The sequence below is a fragment of the Lampetra planeri genome, chromosome 18, assembly GCF_965212315.1.
Source record: "Lampetra planeri chromosome 18, kcLamPlan1.2.h2, whole genome shotgun sequence".
In the NCBI taxonomy this organism is placed as follows: Eukaryota; Metazoa; Chordata; class Hyperoartia; order Petromyzontiformes; family Petromyzontidae; genus Lampetra; species Lampetra planeri.
In genome coordinates this window covers 2,140,598-2,164,340 of record NC_136124.1, presented here as the reverse complement: position 1 = coordinate 2,164,340, position 23,743 = coordinate 2,140,598, and the positions used below count along the sequence as shown (strand labels likewise).

General features: G+C 41.3%; 1 protein-coding gene across 1 annotated transcript; it reads right to left on the bottom strand.

Annotated features, from left to right (window-relative positions):
- Positions 1–3,964: 3,964 nt before the first annotated feature.
- Positions 3,965–22,129, bottom strand: LOC144723478 (serine/threonine-protein kinase PAK 4-like). Its single transcript, XM_078602269.1, has 11 exons — positions 21,811–22,129; positions 17,148–17,416; positions 16,848–16,978; positions 15,358–15,656; positions 13,499–14,142; positions 13,161–13,389; positions 12,596–12,729; positions 11,545–11,671; positions 7,005–7,130; positions 6,630–6,764; positions 3,965–5,673 (listed from the first exon to the last, which is right to left on the bottom strand). Exons 1-11 carry the CDS (start codon positions 22,015–22,017, stop codon positions 5,518–5,520), a joined length of 2,457 nt encoding a protein of 818 aa, XP_078458395.1. The 5' UTR covers positions 22,018–22,129; the 3' UTR covers positions 3,965–5,517.
- Positions 22,130–23,743: the final 1,614 nt, after the last annotated feature.

Genomic DNA, 23,743 nt, shown 5'->3' with positions numbered 1-23,743 from the left:
ATCGAAACGTCGCAGATTTTTGTTATTTTATTTGAACCTATCTACGTGGCTCTACCGAAAGACCCAAAGAGTATGAATTCCTGCAGTCACGAAAGCTTTGAGTCAAGATTTATGTCGGATTTACTGCAATACACCCGGTCCTTGGACGGGCTATAGGCTAGTTTATATTAATTTCAGAATTATTGATCATGAGAGAACACTTTTTCATGGTTTTTTTTGGCAAACGGTTATGCTCATGTCAGTAGATTATGGCATAATTGCTCAAGAACTTGCAAGCTTTATTTTAAAGTTCATCATTACTATTTTGAACCACCGCTTTTATAATAATAAAATCGCATTTAATTTTCAGTTATTTTTATTACATTTGGTATTAACTTTTCCCCCAAATATGAAATCACTCATCGCCTTGCAAAATGCATGCTCACATTACATACCCACCTGTTTAAACGTGTTGAATCCTGCAAACGTAAACCAACCGGTCCCCCATTCAATCCCATTCACGATATTAGCACTACAATCCACAACCCTTTGTACATCCGCTGATGGACGGACTCCCCACTCCGTATCCTGACACGAGAACCCGACACGTCGATTGCACCGGATCGTCAATGCAGGTGCAGAGTGGACGTGATGTGTGGCACATGGGAACAATATGACATCACGAGTGTTGTGAGTTTTTTTGTTATTTTCTTTGAACCTATCTACGTGACTTTACCGAAAGACCCAAAGAATATGAATTCCTGCAGTCACGAAAGCTTTAAGTCAAGATTGTACGAGTGGTGTTCTTCAAAAAAAAACAGGCGTAAAATAAAAGTACGTAAATTGGAATGGCTTCTCCCATTAATTTAATACAAAAAGATTGAGATATGTTTCAGTCATTCCAACTCAACTCCGAAACTAAAAAATATATACACTCCTATATCACTCTCCGCAAAACAAAAATGATAATGAAGAAACATAAATAAATAAAGATTGAGTAATAGATTTCACACAAAAATTGCCTTTCCAGGGAACTCACAAACCGTTGCCGTGACCGTCAAGGCGACGTGGAGGCGTTCCTGCTCCACTGGTGGGTGACGCAGCCGCCCGGGTGCTTCTTGTTTGACCTCGTGGTGCCGTGCCACGCGACGTTTCGTTCACGCCGAAATTCTATTTCGTTAATCGCAAAAGTGTCAATAATTTGCAATACTGTGTTCACGCTAAATCTTTATCAACCAAACGTTTGTGAATCGAGGGATACCTGTGCTCGTATATACAATTTAACATCTGAATATAAAAATAAGTGGACATTTGTAGTTGTGTATTATAATCAACTAGCTTGTTTGGACGGGTGAGTATTGCAGTAAATCTGAAATATTTAATAGAAGAATTGTTCAGCTCATGATTATTTATAGAGGGGGGTTGCCCCATGTAGAGTGACGTCACCAGCTAATGGTTATTGGGGAGGGGTGCGGCATGTGGAGTGACGTCACCCCCTCATGGTTATTAATGAGGGGGGGGGAGTCATGTGGAGTGACGTCACGCGCGGGACGCATTCTTGGCTTATTATATTCGGAATGAAGCTACAACAAAGAACATAATGAAAGCACCTTTCGGACTTTAGTGTTAAGTCCCCAGGCTCAGAGCTAATTTATCAAGTGGCATAGCCTGTTAATGAAACCAAATTAAGCAAGATTGAACAGGCAGTGTAATGCAGTGACAAAAAATGTTCGTGTTTAATCATCAGTGACTTTAAAATATCACGCTGCATTTGCAACCCGTTAAAAGCATGGATGTTTGTAAACCAAGAAAGGAATGCGCAAAGGATCTATTGTGATTTTTTGCAAGATTCTGACAGTACGGTAATACATCTATTGCACTCACTGTTCCTCTCAATGGGTTGGAGACTGCAACTACCGCATGACAGTTTTAACAACAACAATTACACCAGCAGTCTGTGCCACAATGACGCCCTCACTCAACGGTTTCAACTGATTACATTTCAAGAGGGTCACACCTCGGAATGTTTGGCCAATTCTCTTAATGAGTGTTTTGGCATGTGGGAATAAACTGGAGTTTGCTAGAGAAAGCCCCCTGTTGCCTGTATATTTGGAGTTTGCATGTTCAACAATTGGTTGCGTAGATTTTTTTCCGGGTCCTCCGGTTTTTTCCTCCACATTTAGAAACATGCATTGAGATTATTTGGATTATGTTGGTGCTATAAATGTCCAAATGATGGACCACTTGGTTGAGCTATCATTTGTGGCCAGATGGCTTCTTAAAAGTAAGTTAACACCTCAGTGGGCTTTGCCTGGTGATGATGGGGATGGTTTAGTTTTATTTTAATGTTTGGGTGAATTGTTGACCTTTCTTGTACTTTGGACTGCTATCTATCGTGTTTTGTACTGTTTGTTGGAACGTTCTGACCCGCCCCTACTGGACATCTGACAAAGCTTTATAGCTCATCCGATTCCTCCAGTATAAATACATTTTCTGATTCCATGAACTGCTGTACTGCGATCTCTCCTGCCAACCATCGCAACCCTAAGCCTACATCATTCCAGACTCTTTATCAAAGAACTAACCAGGCTCACACCTGTTTCGTTTCGGAGATCGAATCGCCCTATATTGAGTCACTAGTCTTTTGCCCGTCCAAGGACATGCGTATTACAAGCGATAAGCAGACCGCGACGTGATATGCATTGCATCCATTCGGGTGCAATTTGTTAGGGCGCGGTTTCATTTAAAGGTTATAATCCCTTGTTCATCACGTCCATTTTACTTCTATGTCTCAACAGCGTCACGGAGATCGCGTGACTGAGGGTTCTGTCTTTGTCGTCAGGGTTGTAAGTTGACGCCGAGGAGGGGGAAGGAGACGCCGAGGCCCCCATGTTGAGTGACCTCAGCCGCGAATTATTATGAAGGGGGGGTGTCCATTTGGAGGACGTCACCTATTCATGATTATTAATGAGGGGGGCTGGCCGACGTGGCGTGACGTCACACGCAGGACACAGACATTCTTGGCTCATTATGGTAGTAAATTTGATAATCGGCCCAATACAGCAGTAGGATTTCAAAGTGGGTAATCGTCACGGAATAAAATGTCTCGAGAACGCCGTGACGCGTGGGTAGTGGAGTTTTCCACAATGTGCTGCCTGGCTGGGCACAAAGGCAGAAACTAAATATACATCATTGTTACTCGGGAGAAAATTGCAAGTGTGATAATACAAAAGAGTCAATGGGTATGTTTTGCAATTGAATAAAATAATACAAGCACAGTGGGGGGAAATGTGTAACGACACTGGATCTCGGAATATATTTGAAACTTCATTTGCTAACAAATGTAAAAAAACATGCTTCTGCTCGTAAAAAGCAATTAACTTTGTGAAATTGTAGACGTGCATTAACAGCTTCGGTTTCAACAAACGTATACATATACTCTACTCCAAAGCTTGCCCCCCGATTACTTATTCTGGTCACTTGGGTTTGTGGTTACTTGCAGTACCAAACATTATACAACAGGGAAGTGTTGGACGATGCTTGTGTAATGCAGTGGTTCGATGTGTACCGACTGGAGGGATTACAATCATTCAATCATTTGTAATTATTTAATTTAAACTTACAATTAAAATTGTGTTCTTGCAATATTCAAATATGAACGGTGTGCCATTGCTTTAAAGGAAACTGCTGCCATTACGTTCGATTGTACCAAGTTAAAGCGAGTTTTACCTCAATACGAGATGTTTAAAGGTCAAGGTAAATTTAAGTTCAGCAACCAATGGGCATTCTGAATTTGTTTTATTTAAATGCCAATTAACCTTAATTTAATAATAGGGGTTTCCCTGCGAGCCCTTAATTTAATGTGTAATGCATTACAACCATAAATTCACCAAAAGGGCATATTTTGTAGTTTAGCTCATTTCGATCAAACCTGTGTATGCAACTTATCACATACTTAAATGAAATTCAGGTCTTGAAAACAATGCTTGTAAATCAACCAATGTTTTATTTTTAAATGAATGTTGCAGTCATATGAACTATGAAACTATTAACACCTATCAGATATCCTCAGAATGTTTAAATCCACGAGCCAAAATGATGAAACAACTCTCAATGATGGGCGTTTTGTTCAACTGCTCCAAGGTAAATAGCAAGGACAATTTGATCTCTGAAACCTAATACAGCAAAGGAGCAAGTGGCAACAAAGACTGCAGGTGTCTTCATATAAAGGAATTGTCAAAAAAACACGAGGCAAAAGCAGGTATCACGTTACCTTTTCCAATAATTAAAAAATTGTTTAGTGTTCCAGTCTCAAAATTTAAAAATTAACAGTACTCCCCAGTAAGAAACTGTACAATCGGGTAGTGCAGTAAAATAATGACAAAAGACTAACATTACAGTACAATGTACAGTTGTTACACCAAAATGTCTGTACATAAGCATTTGCTTTTCAAGAATCAGAAACGTGAACTTGACGAGGCTGCCAGAAGATTCAGTCGTTTGGTTGACAAATACAACGTTGTCTTGCATTTTGCTTGAAGTTAAAACAATACGTTTCAATATTTCACCTTTTAAAACCTGCAAGTAATCGTGACATTTAGAAACCCAGTGTGACGTGTAAAAAAAAGTGTCTATAACCGAAGTTGGTCCCCAAAACCATAATAGTTTTGATATAAAAAAATTCAGGGAAATAAATATCACGTTGGGCTGCAAGTGATTTACCGTACCTATTCAAGATTTCTGTGAGAAAATAATCAAAGTTAACCTGCACAGAGAATTGTAAAATATAGTACCTGTTGCACTGCCATCTGAAATTTCAGTTTATAAAATCGTGAACAATGCTGCAAAATAGGTTATTTGGGAGGAGAGAAATCGTCTACTCAACTGTTAGCTGCATATAATAAAGTTGGTGTGAAAAATGTCTACAATCACTTACCAGTTAACGCAACCAATTCTGGCACGTTGGACAAAAACACATTCCCAAATCCTTAATCTCCCATATTTATAATCAAATGTAAGTGCTTCATTTTTATATATTTACAAAATATAAAAGTAAATAAAGGATCCATTACTTGAAAGGCCTTTAATTTTTACTTAAACCAGCAAGTATTTTTTTCAATTTCAGTGAATAAGACTAATAACATTCAGAATTGAGGCAGGAAAAAAATCATTGACAAGGATGCACATTACACAGATTTTTCAGTAGTTCGTACACTTTGATATGTCACCGATGAAATTTACACACCATACTCTAATAATAATGAAGACAAACTGCTACAATAAATTTTGTACAGAGGCATGCTATAAAAAAAGAGTGATAGTTAAGCCCACTCATGTAACCAACATTGGTGGACTGTTGATGTAGCTATGGAAAGGTGTCGCACCAATCTTTCCTATGATAAGATTCATTCACGCTTAAAGACATTTGAAAACAACAAAAATCCCCGACACAATCCACATGGGAGATGAAAAGGTGCATAAGCAAAGCAGGAATTATTGTGCAAAGGTAATTAGCAATCTTTTAAAGTATCGCTTTTGTCAGCGTCCTCGATGCTGTCGCATGAGTGGAATCACGCAAGACGGTGGCCCTGCGTTCTGGAGGAACGGGTGCCCAAGGAGCTCCACTGCAGAAGCACGCTGCGTGGGATCCCGCACGAGCATGCGGTCGAGGAAACTCCTCAGCTGCACCGTAGTCTGCGGAGCAAAAAGTACATGGGTGACAATGACCGTTGACTTTCGTTTCTATGTAATATTATAGCACGATTATTACATTTATGCTCATGGCATACGTGTTACTTGCATGCCAAACAACATGGCAGTGACGTCTCAATTTGCAGTGGCAAACACAAATTATCAATCGGAACAGCAGTTACGTGATACGTGACAACATTTGTGTCTGCCACAAAAAAAACTAATTAGAATCTGTATTACGTTACAACGGGAGTAATATAATATTTTATATTTGTGATTACGTTACACCGAAAATCGACATTTCTAAAATAGTATTTACATGCAAGTTTGGATACTTTAAATGGAGAAAAACTAGGAGTGTCACGAAAGAGCATGAAAGGCAGAATACAATGTCAAAGGACCCTCGTGGTTAATTCTTATGAAGCGATAATGTAAATGAGTGGTAGTATGGTATTTGACGTTACGAGACAGGTTCTTTCGTAAGTGTAACACCGCACATTGTGCACATCTATAAGAAGGTCCATAATAAACCCAGAGGCACAGGTCAAAACATCACAATACTGCACAACTAGAAAAGCTTAAACAAATGATCATGTACTTCGTCAGCGAAGTCTCACCAAATGCTCAAGCTAATTTTGAAGAGGATGCCCAATTGGAATGTTCCCAATTCTTATCCAAGGAATGTTTTGTGTTGCAAGAAAGGGGAGTGTCCATAAAAAAACTCAAGCACATTAAGGGATTACACGAATTCACAAAGACAGGTTAAAAGAACCCACGTTGAGCTCCTTTTTCTGGCCACCTTGCACCTGGGTGGGTTGCCAATTTCACAAATCTACACTATCCACCAAACCTTGCCTGCAAAAGGCACTGGATTGCAGGTGTGTGCCAGCCACCAATAACATAATGTCAATACAATGCAAATAAAAACAAAAAGATGCCTAAATAGTGCTTGGCTTTACCCCTTGTGAGTTCTTGATCTTCGGTGGGATGTTGTCACGAATGCGACGCATGGCTTGTAGTGGTGGCTCATTGAAGTAGGGTGGCTCCCCGTCCACCATCTCCATGACCATCACACCTAAAGACCAGATGTCCACCTGCACCGACAGAACATTACAGATGCAGCTTGAAAGAAGACAGTGCAGTTTATGCTCTACCAAATGTGCACATGGTGATTGAAACATTTAGCAAATTTTACTTTTAAATGTCATATTGCATTGTTGTTTAGCATAATGGTATCATGTTGGGTTAATTGTGATTAGTATTTATCCAAATCGCCAATCTCTAAGAACAGAAAGGCAATAGCGGTTTTAATTGAGATGTGCTTTATGTTTAACCTCAGGGCCATAGGGAAGCCTGGATATGACTTCAGGGGCCATCCAGTATGGCGTTCCCACCAACGACTTCCGCCGTGTCACCTCCTTGGACACTTGGGCACAGAAGCCAAAGTCTGATAGCTTGATCTGAAAAACATATTAAGATAAAAAACGATGTTTTAATTAGTTACCTTTAAAAGAAAACTTTCTAAAAACATGGCTCCTTCTTTAAGAACAATTCTAGTGCAGACTGCTAATCTTTGGCTGGAAATCAAACTAAGGTCCGCCAGCTTCATCGCGTGGTGCAAGGACCACTGCTCGACCGCTCCTCTCAATAATAATAACACGTTCCTTCGGAGTGGGCAGGTAGGAACTTGGTTGGACAATGCATTCGTGCGATCCGTGTCACGCGGCGCAAGCTGCGTGGTGCAGAGCCCGCCCGAAGCGCTCTATGAAATACAAATCGAGGGCGTGGCTATGCACGACAGACAGACATAATCCCTGGTGGGCAGTGTGGAACTGTTGTTCCTACCTGTATAATTTATTCAGGGTCCTGCAATGGGATGCTTTACCAATTCCAAAAAGGAGTGTTTTACATGTGGATAGCACCAAGGTCCACAGTAATGGGTTTACAACCTCACCTCGTTGTACAGCCATGTCATGGTCACCTTGGACCAAAAACCCTTGCCTCTAAAGTCTTGAATTACAGGCAAATGTCACCATGGCCAGATAAAAGGTACTGGGTGAACAACAGACACTTGCTGCAAGCTATAATAAAACTCATTTAAATAACATAAAAATAAATCAATTTAGATAAACAAAAAACACGAAAAAATAATTAACAGAAACAAAATAAAATATGGGTAAATTTCATTTCGTCACAAAACACGGCTGCCCGCAAGCCACTCTAACAACCACTTCGGATTGCACTTCGGTGCGGTGGTTGTGAACACTTCTTCCAATTGCCTGGCAACAAAGTGCCATATCAACCGTTGCATGTTTAAAATAAATCAGCAAAATACCATTTGTATGAGCATTACTGGCTAATCCAAAAAGACATTACAAAAACCAGATGGCACACCGATGGTTATGCCAATTATCAAACAATTCAGAAAATTAACTACGACGTTTTACAGGTCTATACTTAACGTCATTTGCAGTATTTTTTCCATATGCAAAAACATTCTTGCCATACAGGTTTAATGGTGTCACCAATTCGGTTTACAGAATCAATGTCAACACAGCCCTTTGGTCAATCGACTGCTGTGGATGAGGGCCACCCCATGCCATGCAGGTGACAGTACTTCACAACACTTGTTATCGAGGGTTGGTGAAGGTAGGGAACAGACATGGAAGCAGTACAGCACAGTACAATAATAGACTTTGCTGCTGCACTGCCCTCTATTGGCCAGCAGACAGCCTGGCTGGGCAACGCTGAAAAGCAAGCAAAATGTAACATTTGTATGAAGTTTCACTGGAGCTTCCAACCAGCATCATCCAGGTAATAGCAAGAGCTCAGACCTCAAGGTCTTAAAAATGTTGATTGATTTTTGATAAGAGTAGTCTGCTGGAAAAAACGATTGGAACGTGGTTCGATGTGAAAACTTAATTTGTCGGTCTGTGTCAGGTGATATATTGTTTTAGTTCGAAATGGACATTTTACCTACACAATCAAAACCAAAAAAAATTACTATGACAACATCTCTGTGCATTGTGACCACATTCACACACTTTCCAGTCTGAATCCTTATTAGCTTCTGATATCCGTGATAGCTTACAAAAACGTCTGGTGGACATTCACCCGAACCTTGGCTCACTCATGTACACCAGGGCATTTCTCTTGGGGTTCCGCTACCAAGCCTGTGCCTGTCGCGCTTAGCTCAACTAACTTGTTAAAGTAACATGACCTCCGAAGAGGTCAACGCCATAGACCTTGCCGACGGGGCTGTCGGGGCAGAAGGGGTGGAGCAGCGCAGCTCGTGCGGCCGATAGCCCGTTCCACGCCCAAATCCTACAACCACACCGCCTAAATCAATTGCTAAGTTATATTCGTTAATTTCTACCATCTGTCCCCGCCATCTGCCACCCTCAAAACACCCCTCATCTTCACGATGTGAAATTCTTTCAAACGTAATCACATTTTAAAAACGTCCTGGTCTGCCCCTCCTCAGATCCCTCCAATTCGATCCATTCACCGAGGCCTCTGGAATTATCGTTCAGTCTGAAACAAGCCTGCTTCCACCCTGGATGCCTTTATCTCAAAAAACCTTCAAGCCGTAGCTATTACAGAAACCTGGATATCCACAGTGAACACTGCCACCCCAGCTGCTCTTTCCACATCCCGCACCAACTTCATCCATTCCCCACGACCATCTGGCAAGCCTGGTGGCGGCATTGGGTTGCTCTTTTCCTCCACCTGCATCCCATCGCCTCCACCTGTCGCCCTTTCTTTGTTTCCCTCTTTCGAATTTCAACTATCATCTTTCCCCTTTGCAATCTCATTTATAATTCTTTACCACCCCCTGGTCAGCCTTCCTCCATCTTCCTTCCCCATCTACGTCCTTGGCTTTAATGTCTTTCACTAGATCTTCCAACCTACACCTCGTCGCCTCTCCTCCGACCTGCTCCTATGGGTAGGACGCTTGACCTTATCTTCACTTCCGCTTGCTCAGCTTTCCATGCCCTAGTTGACTAACGTCCTCCGTCCAATCACCAATTGCTGACCATGACACTCACATTTCCATGCCCCTCTCCATCCAGCCCTTCATCCACCCCTCCACTGAAATATACGCTCCATTTATCACTGTGCACTAAAATCCCTGGATTCCACTAACCTACCGCCCCTATCTGATTTCTCCTATCTCCACCCCGACAAAGCATCATCCATCCTACATTCCACACTATCCGACTCATTATACGCTCTTGCCCCTCTGCTGCCTTGCACCCCTCCAAATAATCCTCCGCGGCCTTGGCTAACAACTGGGCTAAAGATTCAACGTCACCTCATACACAAAGCCAAGCGAACCTGGAAGACCCTACCCACGACTGATTCCCACTCGATGTACTTTCCAATTTTAATTCCGCACTGGAGGTCGCTTGCCAATCTCATTTATATCCCTCATTTATTACCTTTCCGCACTCCCTGCTCTGCTATTTTCTACTTTAAACACTCACACTTGGCCAACTCGTGTCACTCGGGCCCTTCCATCGGTCCTAATTTCACTCGACCTGTCTGCGGCTTTCGACACCCTTGATCACTCCACCTTCTTATCCACTGTCTAACCTCGGTATCTCTGGCACCCCACTTCATTGGCTCTGCTCTTACCTCACGTCTCGTTCATCCACTGTCTCTTTTAACCATGGTTCATCCCCCCCCGTCACGGTTGGCATCCCCCAGAGTTCTGTACATTGCCCTCTCCTCTTCTCCCTCTACACGTCCCCCCGTGAGCCCATCCTTTCTTCTTTCAATCTCTCGTATAATCTATTTGCCGACGACACTCAAATCTTCTTTTCCTTTAAGGCTCTTACCCCTGACCTTTCCGACCACATCTCATCCGGCCTAATGGCTATCCAAGCATGGATGACAGAAAATGTCCTTTCCCTTAACTCTTGGAAAACCACCGTGCTCTACTTTCCCGCCTTCCGCTCTCCTCCTCCCGCACATGCTGCTTCCATCTTTTCAATGTCAGGAAAATTCGCCCCCTCATCACCATCACCGCTGACAAACTTCCTGTGCACTTTGTCATCTTCACTCGTCTGGATTATTACAACTCGCTCCTGGTCAGTGTCCCTGCCTATACCCTTGCCCCTCTGCAACAAGTTAAAAACTTGGCTGCAAGCACCGTCTTTAACCTCCCCTTTCCATCTCATTGCTCTCCCCCCTTCAACAACTTCACTGGGTTCCTATCTATCACCGCTGCCTCTTTAAATTGCTCATCTTAGTTTTCAAAGCTTTGCATGGACTGGCCTCCCCTTACCTGTCTTCTCTCAATTCCTTACATGTGCCATCACGCCCGCTCCAGTCACAAGCCGTCTATCTTCTTGCGGTCCCTCCACTCTGCTTGCCCCCTTACACTGGAACAAATTCCCTCTCCACATCACTCTCCCCCCCTTGCTTTCCTCTTTTCGCACTGCCCTCAAGTCCTATCTCTCTTTTCTCTTGCCTCTACCCTTCCTCTTCCGCCACCCCTACTAGAACTACCTAACTCGCTAGTGCCTCCACCGGCGCAGCCTCCACCTCGCTCCCTCCACCCTAGTCACTATCAGATCCCCATCCCTTATCTTGCCATTTTGTACCGTAGTCGGTAAGCATTGTCAAGCGTCTTGGTGAAAGGCGCTTTATGAATCCAAAATAGAATAGAATTCTATAAAATCGGAACAATGTCGGGTGAATTGGTTAAATCCACAACGGTATCATGTTTGGTTAATTGTGCGTAGTATTCAGCCAGATGGACAGAATAGCTTTATTGATATGTGTTTCAGGTTCAACTTTAAAGCCATGGGGAAGCCTTAATATCCATCTCTAGACATTATCCCAACATCCACACCCTGGCTCCCTCACCCTGCCGTCAGCCGTGAGCAGGATGGAGTCACTTTTGATGTCTCGGTGGATAACACCCTGCCCGTGCAGGTAGGCCAGTGCCCTCAGCACCGATACACACACTGCCGAGATCTGCTCCTCGTTCATCCTGCACACAAGCAGAAAGCAACATTAAATGTGAACGGAAAAAAAAACTGCATATTCTTGGCCGAGCTCTGCAACATTGACAATTCAAGGTGTGAACACCAAGCTAGTAATAAAGGCTAAAATAATATTGCTCAGTCCGAGCAGACAGAATTTTTATTTATTTATTCATAAATGCTTTACAGTCTCAAGACACTTTCTCAAGAGGGTCCTGGAGAGAAAATGGTTTGCCAATTAATTTCAGGAACTTTTTGCATTTGATAGGAACCTAAGCATGTGAAGGGATAACATAGAGGTCTGTATAGATTCAGAGACTCATTTGCTGTACTGCCATCTCCAAATAAACTATACAGTTTTGTAAGTTGGCAGATCACGTAGATTTTTGCAACCCCTGACTACAAAGCTCTAGATAAAAGGTTTACACACTATCAAATATCCCCAGCAGCCATAAGACACATTTAATATTTTTTGGCCTCAATTCAAAATATCAGGCATGGACAGTTGTGAATTCAAAGAGGTAAGATAATGAAGTTAATTCAAATGTAAAGATGAACAAAAGGCAACATCACAACTGGTTAAGTTTAATTTCTGGACAGTGCACCACTTTCAATGCAAACAGATACAGTAAAACATTGGATTGCAAGTATAATTCGTTCTGGAAACGTGTTTGTAATCCACAACACTCGTATATCAAAGCACTCCTATATCAGTTGTGATCACGTGACGCTCGGCAGACAAAGCGTATACTGTATGTACTACAGTACTCGTATTGCAAGACCTCGCTCGTTTATCAAATTATATTGTATTTTTAAAAAATTGCTCGTCTTGCAAATCACTCGCAGACAAAGTTACTCGCAATCCAAGGTTTCACTGTGTGAGGAGGCGTGTCTATGAGAATTATGCTGGCTTGCTCTGCTCTGATGCCCACCTGGTGTGGGTAACGATGTCAGTCAGAGCTCCTCCTTCTAAAAACTCCATGACGACCCACAGCTCATCGTCCACCAGATAGCTGTTGTACATGTTCACCACATTCTCATGGTGATACTCCCGCATGATCACCACCTAGCCAACAAACCATCAGAGATGAAAAAACATCAATTGAGTTCATCAGTAAACAAAGTACAGCAACCAGGGCTGGCATGTTCCCAGCTGAGCCCAATGTTTGGCAAACATCGACAGCCGTGTTGGAATCAATGCACAGAGCCTCGTAAGAGCAAACTAATATGCTTCAATTAATGCTAATTATGTTTTATTCTGTTAAACAATTGTGTTGTATAAACACTTTCAACAGGTAGATAAAACGTCAGCAACTGAAAAATATAGCAGATGTTGTATGCAGAAATGCCCTTACAAAGACACTATACTGAGAAACTGTCTTCATAAATGTGGTGCATTTATGAAGACAGTCGATCATTAGACATTATAACAAGTACAATGGCTGAAGTACGAAGACAGATGAATAGTGAACGGCATGTACTGTTTAGACGACGTACCTCATTGAAGAGTAGCTCACGCCGCTGCTGCTTGCGAAGATGCATGCGCTTGACAGCGACTTGCTTGCCAGTGCGTTTGTCCTCAGCCAGACAAACAACCCCCGTCGAGCCCTCCCCAATCTTGATGAAACTTCCCAGGAACTGCGAGGGATCTCCTGGGTCGACCACCTGCTGTAGCGCTGCTCGAAACTGCTCGTGGGAGATTCGAGGAGGCTGGTGCTGCTGAGACCTGGTGGACCAAAACACATTAACTGAGAACACCTTACATTTTTTGAAAAATAATAACATGACAGTAATAAACTTGAAGGAAAAAAAGGTTCTCGTCAATATAAACTTACTGTGGCCCTGAACGTGTGCTGTGGTTGTTTGGACCACCTCCTCCAGGCTTTGATAAAGGAGCACCCACTTTTTTTGTTGGGGCACTTGGCCCATTACTCTGGATTACGTGCGAGTGATTCATGGATGACGGTTGCTGATTATGATTGTCATCTGGATGGTGCCGAGACTGCTGCTGGGCAGAATTGCTGGATCCGATGTCCCCCGTATCCAATGACGGCTCAGAATGGTCCACAGCTGCTGGATGTTGCTCATTATTCCCAGACCCCCGCTTTGCTGATGAATCAAACACTCGCTGACTTTGGCTTTCCGTGATGGACTGCTGTGAGTGAGCACGGGGAGGCCCGCTTCCACTCGAGTCCGATGCACTCTGAGATTGTCGGTCTTTTCTCTGAGACGCTCCCTCCATTTGATGATGCGCTGGAGGTCGAGGAAGGGATGTAGACACATAAGAGGTGGGTGGTAGTGGTGGTGGTGATGGTGGCTTTGCTGGAAATTGCTTTTTTGGCTTTGGAAAAGTGGCAGGCGGGCCACTTTTTACTGGAGCAGATTTTTCCCCAACTGTGGGAGGTGTTGGAACCCGGTTGTATGCATCCACATTTTCCACTTCTCTGCCTTCAGAATGTTGAGCATCACTTTGCTCATACTGAAAAACACAATTGAGTTATAAGATACATTATTTTCCAATACTGCGTTTGCAGTGGTGCACATGCATAAATAACAAAAGCTCACATTCATCAATAATCCTGCCTTAAAAGGAAACATATGTAATAGATGACATTTGGGGCAATGATCATAGAGATTGAGAGAATAATATTTTCAGACTGCACACTACACCACAGGAGGCCCGGATTAAAAATAAAAGGTTTCCAAATTGGTTTATGAAGTTACCTATTACCAGATATGGATGAACAGACAAACCCTTCAAAATGAACGTATAAACTCGTTGGTAATCAAAAAGAAAAATGTATCAAAGGTTACTGGCATATTGCACCCTTGGGTAACAATGTCGTCACGTGGAATCTTATTGAATAGTGACCCATGACTATTACTGGGCCTCATTATTTAAATATTAGATAGGTCATTGCTGTATGCTATAATTTAACACAGAAAAAAGGAACTTAACATTTGAAGTTAAGTGTCACTTATTATGTGCTTAGAAAGTGGTTTAACAACTTACTATACTTGGCAATTGAAAAATTGTCACGATCGAGGTTGCAATGCAATTCAAGTATAACACTTTTTCCTCGATTATAAATCTCATTTATACCGTTTCCATTGTTTTTGTGGTGTTTATATTATCTTGTTCACTCCCTTTGCCTAAATGTAACAATCGCGTATAGAAAATACTTTTACACACACGATGCATTGGATGAATTGTGAGCCTTAAGATTTGATGATATTCATCAATGGCGCATCATTACACCTACACTTGTAAGATTAAAAATGCTTCTATAGCATTTAGGAAAATGACAAAACAATATCATTATGATGACAGTATTATTAAATATACAAAGATCCCCCATATAGCCTTAACATACTGCAGGGACAAATGCTGTTAGCGAGCACCTATGAAGGCCGGCACGGCACACGAGGGGGTGGATGGCCTGCACCATACCTGCCCACCTTCGTCTCAAGTGCTGTTGTTTACACACCACTCCAGGTACTAATTTGAGGCTGCGTCGACCTAGGGGAGGCCCAAGACCGGTTCAAATAATCGTCACTGGTGTTGACCGTGAGCAGGAATCAAACCCGGGTCGCCGGGTTTGTAGCTCGGTGTTAACCGCTACAACTACAGCTCCCCACTATTATTCTTAAACAATAATGTTGAAGACAAACAGAAACAAAGACAATGACTCACCTTCATTGCTGGATGCTGTGAGTGAAGAGAGCCTGACTGAAGCTGTCGGCCTGTAGGGAGGGGTGGCCGGGGAAGCCCTGCTGACCGGGTTGAGGTGCGACTCGGCCGCTCCGCAGTATCCAGCGCAGACCTAGGTCGCTCCTTAGGCCCGGTCGCCACCAGGTGGGCCTCGTACGACGATTTGGGTCGACCAGAATCATCCCTAACGCTAACCACCGCTCGGTCCGCATCTCCGTCATGGAATTGTTCCCTCTCTTTGTTGGGGTGTTGGGGCTCAGCCATGTGCCACAATTGTGATTCTAAAAGGGAACAACATTTGATGTAATATATCAATCACTGATAAGTTGTAAAGAAAACTGATCTGTATATATTCTTCGGGTATTTGTAACATCTGATTGTGCTGCATTCAGCTCTCATGGAAAATACATAATATAATTTTCTAAATATGTATTCAAGATGAGAAAAACTTTCAGCACCATGTCTATTCGGCACAGAAATACAATTTAAACACATCGGCTTTCGTGACCAATATGATTATAGTTTATTCTTTAGTTAGATCCTCCAGCTTACACAGCCTAATAAATAAGATTGTCACATGAACCAATGCACCATTTTTATTGCTTCAGCACACCGGTATCCAAAATATTTAACAATTAGGTAAGAAGTTCCGCTGGTAGTTTCAGTCAGCATCATCAGGTGATTGCCAGAATTGTGAATATCTCCTCCGATCATGGGGCTTGAATTGGTGCTGTGATGATACCTAAAAGTTAACGTTTTAACATAAATAAATAATAATAGATGTGAATATGAATCTACATATACTTGCACGGTGATGCAGGTTGATGATAATTAACTTGATTATACTAAACAGTGATACTGGAGTAATACTGTATTATTTATCATTTGTAACATTCGATAGAGGTTGAGCTGTGTTTGGTTCATGCATTTCCAAGCCGAACTTGGCCTGTCGCTGTCAGCTAGTTTTAAATTAAATTTAATTTCTCTAAATGTCTACTGATTCCACAATCAATCTTTGCCAATAATACATAGTTCTACAAAGACTGCCAATGTTATCAAAATCAATAGAATGTCCTTGGTGGCAGGCATGTTCGGCAACTGCTACTATTTGTGTTTGAATATTTGATGTTCATTTGGGGTTATTTTACTCGTGCTAATATTTCGTCCTGTCTGGCCAACATAGCATTTGCCAAACATGCAAGTAATCTGGTAGACTCCTTGTTATGCTAGTTTTGGTAATTTTGTAATTAATCATTGATACACGTCAACACGTGTTGTGACCCGCACAACAGAAATAAAATATTATTTAAATGACATCAGGACAGCCCAATTAACATTATCTGCTCAATAAAATTCTGCACTTAAAATACACTTAATTCACAAATGTTACTGCTCAAATATATGGTTGTCAAGGACACTTGCATGTATAACTATCGTTATAAATAAGAGTCACCTGCTCGGTTTTGGCTCACCTGGTATCTGTGGGGGCCTCTCTTTTGTGATGGCTACTGGGTAGCCAGGCGGTGGTCTGCCATGTCCTTTGCGGTTGTATCCCTGTTCCAGCGATCCTTGCCGTCCATTAACCACCTTTGGCTGGGAAATCCTAAAGGCAACATTTAAAAAGTTGGCAAAGTTGAGCCACTCAGTCAATTTAATATATATAGGAATCCATGTGTAAAATATAAACTTACAAATATATATTTTTACTATGCAGGGTTACAGTGAATTTTAGATTTTTAAAGAAGTTTGGATTTATAGAGCGTCAAAAATACCTCTCATTTCGACCAAACGGGCCATCAGTGCGAGTTCCGCCAGTCTCCCGTTCACAATCCCTGTCATGTCTCTGTTCGCGATATTCCTCATCTTGCATGATGGTGGTGATAGGCCTGGGTCCAGGACGTATCCTCTCCGAGCCTCGGTACGGGACATCTTGCCGGTCTTCGCGAACGCGCAGAGAGTTGGAGCGCGACACGGATAGGCTGCTCATCTCAGCTATGATGCTGTCGTTGATAGGTAACTTTTTGCTGCCGCGCACAATTATCTGCAGCAAAATGTAGAATAAACACATCAGACCTGTCACCATAAAGCCAAGGATTATCCTTATAACTAACGAAATATTCCTTAAGGAAAAACATTTTCTTATGGCCAGGGAAGAACAGCGTTATCATTAAAATAGTTTTTAGTTTAATGGAGATTTTTTTTTGCAATGATATCTTAGTTTACTTGAGAAACTATTCTATCTTATATATAACTGAAATAAAATAAGCTGCCAATTAGTTTGTATTTACCTCTTTTATTGTGGTTTCAACCTCTTTTAGCATTATTACTTTATGCAGATTCATTGTATTTAGCATTTTTAAGTTTGTGCCAATTGTTTGTCTATATGCTCTATGTACATATATGGGTTATTTGTAGGCCCGTGTTCAAATTACCAAGACTACAGGCCCAATTTTTCCCTAAGGATCCATTGCTAGATCATGGGAACTATGTAAGCCTATGGGTCCTCATGTAAGTCTAGATTAAAATAAATTAATTTTAAATATATTCCTTTGCCAATCCATTTCTGGATGAAGGTTAAGGTTTGCATGTAACTTTAGCACACTAGCCAGTGGAGGTCCGAAGACTGGTTCAGATGTCACTTGTTAGCAGTGGCTGGGAATCGAATTGCAATGTACTAAAAATTAGACGTCCAAGCATACAGCTTCCATTAATTTAATACAACTATTAAGTTAATAGCTTTAGAATTGATAGTCTATAATGAAGCAGCAGCACGACTCTGTAACCTCACCTCATGTAGGTGACCACTGCATTACATCAATTGTCCCACGTACCCTCGAGGGGTATGCATACTACATTGTGATCTCTTGACCTTTTCACAAAATTTTGCGAAATAATGCTTTTGTAATGGATGACATCAGTGGTTCACAGGCACTTGGAATGTATATTGTTTCGTTTTCATGCATAGCAATTTGTAACTGCATGGTGTTGTAATTAATCTAAAGGGTGGTCTAGATGTCTTGTGACCACTGGCGGGGCCAGTGGGGGTGGGGTGGCACATGCCCCCCCAATGATCCGATCGAAATCCCTAATTTCGATGGGATCATTAGGGTTAATTCGTAATACATAGGTATTTTGCTACCCCCACTGCCAGTGTAACATATTATTACGTGCCAGGGACTCTATGAGATGATAGGACAATAGTCTGAGTCCATAATTGGCAATAAGTAACGGCAAAGCGGTTATAAGTGACTCACAGAATTGTGCGCAGTTGCGTATACAGTCCACGACTTCCCTGAAGGCATCACACACCTCCAGCGAGCGCGATGCCGATCACACAACACGGTTCGAATTCGACCCTCGATCGAAGGCTGCGCCATTGCCGCGCACACGTCGAGTAAAAAGCAAGGGACAAGTCCTTACTTACTAACAACTCCTCTATCATTTTTCATTGCTGGAGAAGTTGCACCCCCACCTGAAAATCCTGGCTCCGCCATTGCTTGTGACCCTCATTTTATTCCCTAAAACTTAATATTGTTTAAGGTTAATTTAAAACAAAACTTAAAATGCAAAGGGACATTTTTTTGGATCAATTGATTGGGGGGGGGGTGTCACAAGACATCTTGACCACCCTGTACAATGAAAACTTGGTAAGTGCTTCACTCTCAATGATGAATGCAGCATTATACTACTGCCACGAACAAAGTTTGGATAATGTGGCTGGTTAAGCAGTTGAGCTGGTTTTGCACATCCTGTCTGTGTCATTGCTCTTTTTCAGCAGCTGAACCAGAATAACCACTACGCTATGCAGGTATACATAATACCCTCTAAAGTGGTTTTCAAAATCCCATGTAAGGCAAGCAAGTGTAGCTTATTCAAAGAGGTATGTTCTTTGCTTGCTTGACATGAACTCCGAATGTGGTGTATTATTCACACATTCATTAATTGGCAAGGCATTGTTTGAGCAAATTGTGTTTTTTATTGTGCCAGCACTTTTTAAAAGTGTACAATTTATGATCCGTAATTAATTTATAGGATAGGCCACTTAGTTTTATGCCAATATGCCTGTCATTATCCCTCCGCCACCTGACAAGAGTCACATTTACAAAGATATTATTTATACGTGCCAATGTATTTCTGGAATTCTAACCAATTAAGCTCACCATTGACTTAAGGATTTTTATTCCTGAATTCCACATCTCTGATTATTACGGTTGGCTATGTACAGTGCAAAAGAAGTTCAACATACATCGATACAACATATGATTCACTAAAAGCGTGTTGAGCCTTATCAGGTAGTGAGCTCGGGAAAGTGCATGCTGGTTAGGAAAACCTTCTAAGATTTAACGAGACACTTATGTTACATGTTGATTAACAACTGCCATTAAAGTTGGAAGAATCTCGTGAACCCTTGGCTGGAATTAAGATTCAATTATTTAGAGTTTGGGCTAAGCAAAGCCTGTTATGGCATTCAGGCAAAAAAGGTCCATGAAGACCTTGGCGGCCGAGTGGAATTGCTATTGAAACCTATGGCTGATGCCTATCGATGAAATACATTTCAATTGCGATTCTAGTTAATAAAGTATGGCTGGAATTGCCCTCAGTACTAATCAGCAGCTAAGAGTCAACTATACAGACAAGTGTATAGCCGAACATATACACAGGGCAGTATTGTGTATATCGAATTCTCTGATTAAATTAATATCAAATTTATATAGTCTTGGATACTCAGATTTTTACATTTGCTAAAAAATTCCAGTAAAGTCTTTCTATTAGCCTGACCTACCATCACCCAATCTGTTGGAAACCTATTAAAATTAATGTAGATATTAATAAGGCGCACATAATACACACTGTAGATGATTGCTACAGGAATCAAATAATGGTAATATTTAAATATTTTTTCTGCAGACAGAATCCATATATCCTTGCAATGGTAATGATGGTTCACTGTCTGTAATGTGTGGTTCAAAGTTGAAAGCCAATGGTCACAAGCACTTGCCAGTAAGCCCTATTGTAAAATAGGTATTTTGGCACAACGCGTCATGTTTTAATATTATTTTCCACACTTGGCCTACAAAGGACCTCAAGTGCATTTGGATGCCATCATAGAGTACTTTGTTGTAAAACACTTGTAATTTTTTTTTTTAACATTTAAAACGCGTATCATATACAACTGTTTGGAAGCCATATATCTAAATTATAAACCTCTACATAATAGTAGTAATTCCTACATGAAACAATAAATGTAGAAAAACTACTATTGGTACGTGATGACTAAAAATAAAAGTACATCAATAAGACTCAGAATTAAATGATAAAATGCATGGTCCATATAACTATGTAATACACAAAGGGAAACTCCTGCACAAATACTGGCAATAAACCATGCCAGTGCCCTGCTTTTATATGTTGATGATACGCATAAACACACACATACAGGTCAAGAAGAGACCTTGCATTATGCAACTACAGTACTCTTCGCCATCTGTGACATGTTTCAACTTGACGTTGCCAGAAGGGGAAAGGGGTACCTTGCATGTCTTACATTCAGCCACAAACTAAATTGTGTGAAGGCAAATGCTTTGGAGAGTGCGAATATTAAGGCGAGCCTTGGGCACGAATTACTCATAAAAGGAAGCAACACCCGCTGTGAGTCACAGCAACAAAATCAGCCCACTAAACTCAGCTGTTTTTTTAGACAGTCCTAAACTATGAGTTCATTCAAAATAAGGTGTTCAGTCTAGTAATAAAATCTGTAAATGATGAGAAACCCCATGAAAACAGAAAAATCAGTGCAGGCAGGAAAATTAAGGTTTTTGCATGATGCACAGATTCAGTGAATTTTGTTTCCGTTTTTTGTGTGTTGTTTGAAACTTCAGTCCAGTGTCATTGTAAACAAAGCTTGAAAACAAAAGCCATCCGACTGCAACTTTGCACCACAGTCGCAATACTCTTTGAAAGACAAAACACATAAGACCCTGGTAAAATGCATCAATCAGCCAAGGAATTAGAATAACTAAATCGCAGCAGAGGCATTAGCTTTTCTGATAATCTCTTGATCACACGTGTGTGCAGGCACAGCAGGTTTTTACAAGTAGCGGCCAAAGGCAAAGTGAGGGAATAAATGGGGTTCAAAGGTCCGAGTGGGTGGACCAAAATGTAATGGTTGTTCACATAAAAGATTTCAACAGTTGTTTGCAGCCCTGTTGCATAGTTATTGGCTCCCTTTAATTAAAAGTAATTTAACACGGAAACACAACCCTTTTATAATTTAGATGAAAGCTCAGAGAATGTTAACTTTCTAACAAGTTCACACATCTGTACAAATTATATTTTGTCACTATGATACACAGTACATACCAACCTTTGGTGCTGTGGCATATAATTACATGCATAAAAGTCTATGTGGGTCAGGATTAAATGACCGTGCATCACCTTCATGGGAGCCAGGTCCACCGGCGTGATGTAAGAGGCGTCCACCACTGGTTTGGGCCGGTTTGCCGTGTCGGCCAAGAGGCTCTGCCATTGCGGAGGCAGGCCAGTGAAGCGGCCCTCCGCTAGGTCGAAGCCGGTGTGCACGCGGTGCTCGAAGTTGCATGGCGCGGAGATTTGAGGCCGCTGCTTTTTCTTCTTGGTGAACATGTTGAACAGTAGTTTCCCACAGCTTAGTCACCAGAGTTTGCTTTTCCTGTTATTTTCTTGTGGCTTCTCAAGACTGGTTAGTGATGATGACCTGTTAACACATCAGATCGAGAGCAATCTTTGAGCATGACACCATGTGCATGGCAATATAAGGTGGCAGGCAGCGGCAGCTGGGATAAACATTTTGTAATATTAATTCCCGGACGAAAGGATTGTTACATATAAAAATGACGTCATCATAAATCTGTACAAGATACAATTAAGATGATGAAACATTACATCATTATCGTGAGTTAGGACATGGGTCATTATCATTAACACAATAAAATATGTACATACAGAGTTGCATGTTTAATTATCTTAATTTATATAAAGAGACGGAAATTCAAATTCAGCACCACGTGAATTAAAGCTGAGGCTTAGAACAGTTTGATGAAGCTCAGGCTGCAACAAGGCACTTCTAATTGTTAACTGAATATTGCTTTGTGCCAAAAATTAAATATAAAATGAAGGAATACAGTATACATTTCACAAATGAGGGTTGTTTTTTGTTGATAATATAATACAGTTTCATCTGCTTTGTTTCGACACAATTATAACCAAATATAACGATAAAAGCATTTCTTGTTACATACACCCAAACTTTGCAAATGCAATTGTCCTATAGCTACAGTACACAATATAACACCCAAAAACGTATGGGGGTAACTTCACGTTACTCTGTATGAAAACACTGTCAAGATAACCAATATCAGCAGTGCAATTGAAAGTGCATAAGCTGTGCACGAACCTTGCTGCATTCAGCTTTCCACCCATCGAGAAAATGATTTAAGGCTTTGGTTTGTGGGTAAACGAGGCTTATAAAAATGCTCTCTTGCACTGCAATTCGCACTCTCAGTACATAACTGCAATGCTATTTGCCACCGTCGTGTGATATTTTCACAAGCACCCACCACACACACCGTTATGAGAATTTATTGAAAACCCTGAAAGAGGGTGTGCCTGATGTTTGGTTTCATAAGCGGGCTTTAAGGGGCTATTCGTTTTCCCCCCACCCAATGATTTCAAATAGCCACGAAGAATTTAAAGTACAAAAAATATAGTGCTACTAAGAAAAGCGTTCACATACCAACAAAATGTGTCACAGCAATGCACCACATTATTTCGTGTTTCCGAGTCACTTTTATCCTTAAAGAGGTATAAATACAATGTGCGTTGAAATATGTTTAACAGCTGGAGATGGCATAACATTTGCACGCACACGCCACAGGGTTCGTTTGCAGTCCAAGTAATTTCCGCGGGAGTTACCAAATTTGTACGATGTAATTACAGAATAGGTGATACGTTTGCCATTGTGTGTCAATGTCAAAATTCACGCGTTAAAGTTACTGTCAATGCTTAACTATGGCTAGCTACAAAAAAAATACAATTTAAATTAACTATCATCTGCTTAAAAATATATATGACCACGATTAACAACATGCTTGAGATAAATAGGACAATGTTTATATAGAAGAGCCTGCCTCTGGCAATCTGTTGGGGATTGTTTGACCACACTGGGAAGTGCAAGTTTTTTGAAATGTGGTCCGAGGACCACCACAAGTGCCACTTGTTATCCGTGGCCACGAAGCACTACACAACCAGTACCGATAATTAAAGAAACCTGAACTAAAATACAGTACTCTACATGGGAATATATTATTGCTCAGGATACAAAGTCGCGGAT